Below are 9,028 nucleotides of genomic sequence, written 5' to 3'. Positions count from 1 at the left end.
AAAAATATTTACATAAGAGGGCTCTCACAATCAATCTTCAATCATGACCCTCCATGCTCTTTAAATAGAGATAGATATCCATTGGATTGAGCTTCACATGAAACTACATTCACTGAGCCTCATTGAATTTAAAATAACGATGTGATGGGTCAATCAAAAAGACAAATTTCAAAATAACTCTACTCACAAAAACCTCTATTCAAAAACTTAAAACTTAAAATATTATAAAAATAACCTCATAAAACTATACTTAAAATATTATAAAAGGTAACCTCATAAAACTATAATATGTGTCATAATACTATAATATGTGTCATAATAGTGTCATTTAAATATTAATGGTAATGGCAGATTTTGCATTTGATCTTACATTTCATCAAATGGGATTCACTGTGATAGGGCAGCCACTTTTAAGCCTGGCAAAATGTGACCATGGTTCCAAACTGAGATCGTGGTCTTCAACTTTCCACCTGCAAGACATACCGAAATCAGCAGTCACATTTTCCTCCTTTATCTAACACTTCAATCCTATATGGTGATTCTGATGAGAGAATTTTTGGACATTTGGATTCTGGGATAACAATTTTCAATGGAAATAGAATCATACAGCAAATCCAAGTTCTGTATATTCTATCTTTAGAGTAAAAAATCGTAGAAGTGGCAACTTACCTGTAACTAGTAACAAGGTGATGCAGAAACAATATCATCATAAGTTTGGCAAAATTCATTCCCAGACATGTTCTTGCACCTGCTCCGAAAGCTAAGAAACTATAAGGCTTTGGGTTTTCCTGCAACCACGGATTCATAGAAATTGAATCGACTTTCATAGAAATTGAATCGACTAAGCGTGCTTTTACTGATAGTTAATGTATTAGTACAGTTAGAAGAATCCAAAAATTTTAGCTATGTTTTTTTTAGTGCAATTTATTGTAAGTTTATTGGGGCAATTTAAACTGCAATAGTCTTGTTATGAAGTGTCAGGTAAATTATATTATTTAAGATTGAAATCACCGTAATTGAAACCATAAAAATCTCGGGAAACCAAATATTTTTGGTATAAAAAAATTGAGAGAGGAATAACTTGTTTACTAAAACTCATTTTGCTTTTTAGCGAAACATTCTTGTGAACAATAACCATACCAGGTCCCTGTCCACTGTGAAATAGTAAAGACTATAGATTATGATTACGAGGTCCCTATTCACTGAAATTGTGAGCATTAGTGTTGATTATAAAAAATAGAAATCTATCTTTTATGGATCACAATTAAAAAAAAATTGTTTGTTGCTGAATAAATTTATATCATATGGTCTCAAAGTCTATAAATAGTTTTAGTCTTACATGAATTTATTTAATATTTGAGAGATAAATTTTTGGATATATGTAGATTACTTTAAACATATTCTCTATATCTAGATCTTTGAGATTTTGTTATTGTAAATAACAAATTTTATATTATATTTTTGTCTTTATGTAATACCAGCTTAGATCCATTTTAACCTGGATTTGTCAAGCTCAAAGAGATATCCAATCTCACAAGTTGAGCCCCCATAGGGATCGCTCCAAGACGGATCCAATCTCACAAGTTGAGCCCCCATAGGGATCCAATCTCACAAGGTGCAAACTTCTTTTTTGAGTGTAAAACTTAAGTAAAAGTTTGCACCTCGAGAGATTTGATCTCTCTCGGTGCTTGATAGATGGTTAAGATGGATCTAGGTTGGTTATATATTACTATATAATATCTATATTCGTATATATGTGTCTCTTTCTTATTCCCTCTCTTTATCTCACCACCCAAACATACACACTCTCTCCATATCTATCTCTCTCTCTCTCCCTCCCTCTTCCTCTCTACCTCTCTCTCTTCCCCTTCTCTCCCTCTCTCTCTCTTATCCAACCTCCCCCCTCACTCTCTCTCCATCACCCCCTTGTCACCCATTTTCTCTCTCTACCTTTTTCCCTCTATGCCTTTCTTCTTCCTTCCCTCTCCCGCCCCCTCCAACTCAATCTCTCTCTGCTTCTCTATCTTGAGTCCTATCTCTCCCTTCCTCTCTCACCTCCCTTTATCTCTCTCCCCATCACTCTCTCTCTCTCTCTCTTCCTTCCAACTCTATCACTATCCCCCTCCCTCTCCCCTTCTCTCTCTCCCCTCCATCTATGTGCCTCCCTCTCTCTCTCTCTCTCTCTTCCCTCCAACTCTATCACTATCTCCCTCCCTCTCCCCTTCTCTCTCTCCCCTCCATCTATGTGCCTCCCTCTCTCTCTCTTGCTCTTATCTCTCTCCCCTCCTCTTCTCTCTCTTCCCTCCTCTCCTCTCTCCCTCACTCTCTCTCCATATCTCAGTTGTCACTCCCTCTCTCTCCACCTCTACCTCTCTATGTTTTTGTTCTTTCCTCCCTCTCTCTCTCTACTTCTACCTCTCTATGTCTTTGTTCTTTCCTCCCTCTCTCTCCCCTCCAACTCCATCTCTCTCTCTCTCCCGTCCCATCCCTCTATCTCCCACCTCCCTCTCTCCATCTCCCTGATCACTCTCTCTCCCTCTCTTTCTCTCTCTCTCTCTGCGCCCTCCAGCTTTGTCACTATCTCCCTCCTTCTCTCCCCCTCCCCTTCTCTTCCCTTCACCTTGCTTGTTGTCATCGCTTGGATCATTGGTTAAGATGGATCTATGTTAGTTCTTATTAATACTATTTGTATTATATAAATTTCACATCTTTAAGTATAAAAGTAATCTCATTTTTTATTTTATTAAAACCTTAAATTAATTTCTATGGGAATATTTTTAGTAGCCATGAGGATAGAGGGTTTAGATGGGAATATTTTTAGCTTCAATTAGAAAAATGTTATAAAATTAAATTAAAATAATATATTTTTATTGTGAAATAATTTATGGTTTTTGGGCATGTGGTATGGATAAACCATGGTATTGGCCTATGGTATTGTAAAAAATCCTATTTACAAGTTAATAATATCCATGGTAAAGGGGGATGGATTCTCATGGTTAAGAATCTTGTCATATTATTATAAAATATTTTGATTGTGAAATAAGTTATGCTTTTTGGTATGTGTTATTGTTTAGCCATGGTATTAGCCCATGTTATTGTAATAAATCTTGTTCACATTGAGTTCATAATATCAATGACAAAGTGGGGTGAATATTTTGGTTGTCATGAAATAAGTTATAGTTTTTTTGGCATACGTTATTGATAAACCATGTTATTGGCCCATCTTATTGTAACAAAGTTTAGTCACAAGTTAATAACGAAATCAAAATATAACAAATTGCATTTTACTATTTTTATTACTTTAACTTTTTATTATTAGTTAATTCAACATTTAAAAATTTGCACGCATCCCTGATCACTTTTAACTTTTTTATTTATTTATTTATTAAATCGACATTTAGAGTTGTTTACATACTTACATTACACCTTCACATCTACTCTATACTAGATTATAGAGCCTCTCCCGACAATTAACAAATTTAATACATTTTATTTTTCAACATTGTTAGACCATTTTAAATTAAAAATGTCTATAGCATTTTAAGCCCTATAAATCAATATTGGAGAATTCATGTTGATGTGTTTTCTTTATTGATTCTTAAAGGGGCAATTTTTTTGATACCTAATCGAATCGTAATTCAAGCTTAGTAATTATGATTGAAACTACCAACAACAATAATAACAAACAAAAAATGCAACTTACTGTAAACCTAGCAGGATTGAATTCCCTGGGCTGGTTGTATAAAGAAGGATCCAAGTGCATGAAGCGATCGATATTCACTGTCCAGCCCTTCTTGACGTTGAAACCTAATTGACAAATTCATAAATTGAACGGTTCAACAATTGGGAATATTTTCTGTAATTTTCTATATAAAAAATTCATATGGGAGCTCTTTATTAATTTTGGGATTTTATTTTATTTTGTTTATTTTGGGATTTTAACCATAACCTTTTTACACTCTTACAAAGAATAAGCTTATTTAATGGTAAAATACTTTTCACTATTAAATTCAGTCTTTTTAAACCACCATTTGAATGTTACGCTCTATATATATATATATAACAACTCCCCTTATTCAATGTGCTTTTTAATATTAAAAATACTGTCTTTTTTGTGTTAAAGATCTAATATTTAGAATGAGAAATGATAACGATACCTCATGTGGAAAATTTTAGGGATGAACATTTATCTGAAAGTGCATAAATCTTAGTGAATTTTATTAGTTTTTAATGTGTAAAATGTAAAATATTTGGAAATATTTTTGTTAATATATTAAAATTGTTTTGCAATATTTTTAAAGATATTTTAAGTTTCCAATGATTTTATATCATTTTCATAATTTTTTTTGTAATTTTCAAGCTAAAATAATTTTATTTTAAAAATTAGGCAAATCATTTTCAGATAAAAACAAAATGCAGTAGTTTAACTAAATTGCTTTTTTTCCCTGAATATCATGGAAATTCAGGAATTTTTCTAAATCATAGTTATAATTCGAATTCAAACTTTTGTGATCCATATCATAATGTATAATGTATAAAGAGTTTTTTCGGAAGAAGTCACATTGAAGATTTCAGTCGACCGGATGAACCACACTTGTTGGTTCGAAACCGGTCGACCCAAATCTTCAATGTGACTTCTTCCGAAAAACTCTTTATACATAGTTATAATTGTTAATCTTCAATATTTTGGGTGCCCTAGTGGTTTTTGATGGTGCTGAATCCATTTCCACCATCAAAAACATGATTCAAACACTGCTACTGCATGATTTTTTGAAATTTTTTTCCCTGGATTCTGATCACTTTTAACCGTCCAAACAATTCCAAAAAAAATAATTAACAAATCAATTATTTTCTTAAAACATGGAAAATCAACCCATTTACAAAATTTAATAATTCAAAATTTCCTACCCTATATTAAATTTTAAAACCCTCATAATTTTCAATAAAATAACTTCTTAAATTTTTTAATAAAAAAAAATTAATGGAAAACAAATACATTTTAGTAATAAAAATATTTTGGCATAAATGAGATGAGCATTGAACAAAGTTTTGTAATCTTCATTTTGCAAAGTGGTTGTGAAGCTATTCTATTGTACTCTGAGGTTTCTTTCGATAATGAAATTATGTTTTTCCATAACTTACCTGTGAGACATATGTCATTTTTTTTCACATCTTCCAGTGTTAGTGAACTGCCTGCTGTTTTCCTCTGCATGATCCTCAGTTGCTCCAGCTGTCTCAAAAAAATAATGGAAAATTTCACTGCTGCTTTAAATTTCATCTGTTCAAATATACCACACTTTCAACTTACCCTCAGTTTCTCCTGAACATCTGGATTTTCGTCCAGATATTTGACCGCCCACATCATACCAGCTGCGGTGGTGGTCTGCCCTGCTAGAATGAGAGTGAGAAGATTATCCTTGAGTTGGGTGTCAGTCACTCTTTCATTCTCTGGGCACTCATCATCTCTCAACATGGACTGAAGAAAGTCATCATGCCATTCCTCTTTGTTCCTCCTTCTGGTTATTGCTTCGTCAAAAAACTGCATGACTTTTTCCCTGGCCTGCACGAAAAAAAAAATCTAATATAATAGATTTATCTAAATCTTGCATTTGGGATTCTTCTGGAGCAGAGGAATGGATTGGAATTCTTCTAAAGTAGAGGAATGAAAAAAAAAAAAAAAAATCATACAATATCAAGATAATGCATTTAGATACAAAGTTACAATTGGATGTGCATGTATCAAAATGAAAGTTCAGATACAAAGTTATAAATTATGATTATAAATTCATAAGTTTTTTACATGGTATGTATTAAAATAAAAATTTGGAAACAAATTTATTAGGATAATGTATTTTTGTGGGATTTAAAATTAGATGGAGGAAATAATATCCAATCATTAGAAAATATATTTTTTTGATGATGTTAAGAGTAGATGAATTTAAATTCAGAAGAGTAAAATAGGTATATCTCTATAAGCTTTAACAATGTTTCTTATTTTATAAACAAAACAATTTTACATACCAATTTGATGTTTGGCTTTACCAATGAAATTCGTGATCCTAAAAAAATATTTGTGCCACAAACAAAAAAATAAAAAAATCTTAGACACCAACTTGATATTTAACTTAATCATGATCTTAAAATTAGATTAATGTGAAATCAAATTATTAATTTATTATTATAACATGCCAATAATAACAAGCAGATTCAAACTACAATTACCAAGTTCCACCTATTCAGTTACAGAGATTAGAAAATTTGATTCGTCTGGCTCATTATTGAGTGGGCCTAATGGTTAAGAGCATGTGTTTCTTCCTAAAAGGTCACAGGTTCAAAACTAGAGGGGTAGAATATGTATGCCTTAGTAGACTTAGCAGTCAAATAGCTGCACGGAGGTGGGTTCTTTGTCCCACAAACAAGGGTGTCTCATACACCAATTTGGTCCCTTGTTCTTTGTCCCACAAACAAGGGTGTCTCATACACCAATTTGGTCCCTTGTGCCACAAACAGGGGGTCTCATACACCAATTTGGTGTCTTGCTTGGCTTTGGATACTAATAATAACAATTCTCCCTTGTCCCTCAAATAAGAAGATCTCATACACCAATTTGGTATCATAATAATTTTATTTAACTGATTTGAATTTGTAACTTCTTTACAATTAAACCTAGTCAATATGTTGATTGCAAATTTAGACCTCCACTAAAATAAAGATACTAGGAAAACTATTATTCCCAATAAGACACTTATTTTACAAGTCTTATTTAATAGCTCTAAAGTGCAACCATTTTATTAGTTAATTGATTTAAAATAGGTATTACTTTGATTGTCTATTTTTGAAATATTCTGAAATTTAGTAGACATACACCAAAAAAAAAAATTATTTCAAAATATTCCCAAAATCCACCATCTAAATAAAAATAATTAATTCATAATATTTCCTAAATCTTTAATTATCTATTTTGGAAATATTCTGAAATTTGATCAAATAGAAAAAACGAGATAAAATATTACTTCAAAATGTTCCCAAAATCCACCAACTAAATAGAAATAATTAATTTCATAATATTTCCGAAACTTAATCTGACAGCTGCGGAGTGTAATCATCTCAGATCTAAAGTTCAGATGGATATGTAACAGTTATACCTATACCTTCATGCCTCTGTAGAAGCGAGTGCCTGGAAGCTTGATTGGAAGGGACAGCATTGCATCTGAGACGCAGTCAACATTCTTCCTAAGATGATGGAGCCTCTCATCTCCCTGCACGCTCATAAGCATATCGCATATTATCTTGAAGGTAATCTGCAAATCATATAATACTATCACACTCAGCCATGGCTAAAAGAAATTGTTTGATCCTGATAACAGGAAATGAAAAAAATAAAAATCACAGAAAACTACTCATACATTCAAGGTATAATCGATCACTCGGATTGGGGTCTTTTTATGTTCCCACTGGCTGATTGTAAGAAGAAAAAGCTTGTCCATTCGTTCCAGAGATTTGGCCAGGGCTTCTGTGGAGAACAGAGCACTAAGGTGTTGTCTCAGACTGCCATGGCTTTGTTGTTTAACGCAGAGCAGACTTTGATCCCCTACCGCATCGTGCATGGATTTAATATAACTCTTAGCAAACTGTGAAAATTCTCCCCGGAAAATGACCTTGGCCACCTCTATGCCTGGTATAAATACATGAGTTTTTCCAAAAATTCTTGTCTTAAACACCTCTCCAAACCTGCAACCGAGACCCACATGAAATTTTTCATTAATCCACAGATACCCATATGTTTTAATAGCAAAGGAAGGTTACATACTGAACTTTGGTGGCGTTCCCTTACGAATTCATAGACCCCTTTCGAGCTTTTATTCGCAGCAATGAAGGCCAGAGTCTCCCCAATTAAAGGCCAACCATGGCTTCCTGGAGGCTCAGGATGGCGTGGGTTGCAGCAGAGTGGGTGAGAGAAGACGAAGTGAGCGACAAAAAGTGCCAGGAAAATCCCTCCAATGATATAATAGTGAGGCTGGCTAAGCATCTGCCAAAAACACAACCATCCTCCTGCCATTCTGCAAAGAGGATTTAGCAGAACCAAAGCTGTTTTCTCAATGACCATCCCTTCATTGCAACCATGGTCTCAATGACTGGATTTTATGATTGACGAGTTTCTTTGGAGCCAAATTGATCTATAGAGGTGTAGTCATGTTTTTATTTATTTGATTTTATGATTGATGAGTTTCTGTGGGAGCCAAATTGATTTATAGAAGTGTAGGTTTGTTTTTGGTTTTTTGGAATTCGATGATATAATTTTTTTTTGTTAAGTTGTTCAAAATGTATTTTTGAGTATATAAATGAATTTCGTGTTTTGAAAATTTCTAAGGTATTTTATTTCAATAGATTACAACAGTAAAATTTAAGATTTTAAAAATTCCCTATTAAATTTCATCCAAAATTACCTTGAACAATTGTCCAAAAAAAAAAACTTGTGACTTTTAAACTACATATATTTATATATAATGATGTATGTGTTATATATATATATATATATATATATATAATGTTGATACTGTGTTTATTTTGAAATAATGATTAAGAAATTTTAATTTAATTATCAATAATTATTAGGTGGATAAATAGGGATTTAACTTTCATGCAATATTTTTAATAATAATTAGAATACAAGATTAAGATTTATATTAAAATTAGTTATACCTTTTTACTTTTCACTTTAATTTTAAAAATGTTATATCTATGAGTGCCATTCATTGAACTTTTATTGCTTATTGTTACTTTATTATGTTTTTCATATATATATGAGTGTGCAGATTTTCAAATTTAAAATTTATGGGGTTAATGTGTTTTTTCTTAGAGAGAAAATAACTAATATTTCAGGTGGAAACTCCACTCATATATATCTCTTTAACTTATATTAATTTTTTTAATCTTAATAATAATTTAAAATTTAAAATATAATTTAGTTAATTTTTATGAAAATTTTAAATTTTAGTAATGTGAGATATATCATAAAATAATTTTT

General features: G+C 32.0%; 1 protein-coding gene across 1 annotated transcript in view; it reads right to left on the bottom strand.

Annotated features, from left to right (window-relative positions):
- Positions 1–300: 300 nt before the first annotated feature.
- LOC149263972 (abscisic acid 8'-hydroxylase 1-like) overlaps positions 301–9,028 on the bottom strand; it is a 32,572-nt gene continuing 23,844 nt past the window's right edge. Inside the window, exons 2-9 of the mRNA XM_089393159.1 lie at positions 7,821–8,060; positions 7,407–7,737; positions 7,152–7,301; positions 5,309–5,560; positions 5,143–5,206; positions 3,704–3,807; positions 670–788; positions 301–470 (exon numbers count right to left, since the gene is read on the bottom strand). Coding sequence (XP_089249285.1) covers positions 377–470; positions 670–788; positions 3,704–3,807; positions 5,143–5,206; positions 5,309–5,560; positions 7,152–7,301; positions 7,407–7,737; positions 7,821–8,060 — 1,354 coding nt within the window. The 3' untranslated portion in view covers positions 301–376. The remainder of the gene's footprint in view (positions 471–669; positions 789–3,703; positions 3,808–5,142; positions 5,207–5,308; positions 5,561–7,151; positions 7,302–7,406; positions 7,738–7,820; positions 8,061–9,028) is intronic.

This window comes from Pinus tabuliformis, chromosome 6 (assembly GCF_031772625.1).
Source record: "Pinus tabuliformis cultivar Carrire ecotype Pingquan chromosome 6, CPIR1, whole genome shotgun sequence".
In the NCBI taxonomy this organism is placed as follows: Eukaryota; Viridiplantae; Streptophyta; class Pinopsida; order Pinales; family Pinaceae; genus Pinus; species Pinus tabuliformis.
Note: the sequence above shows the minus strand (reverse complement) of the source record. Positions and strands in the feature narration are given on the sequence as shown.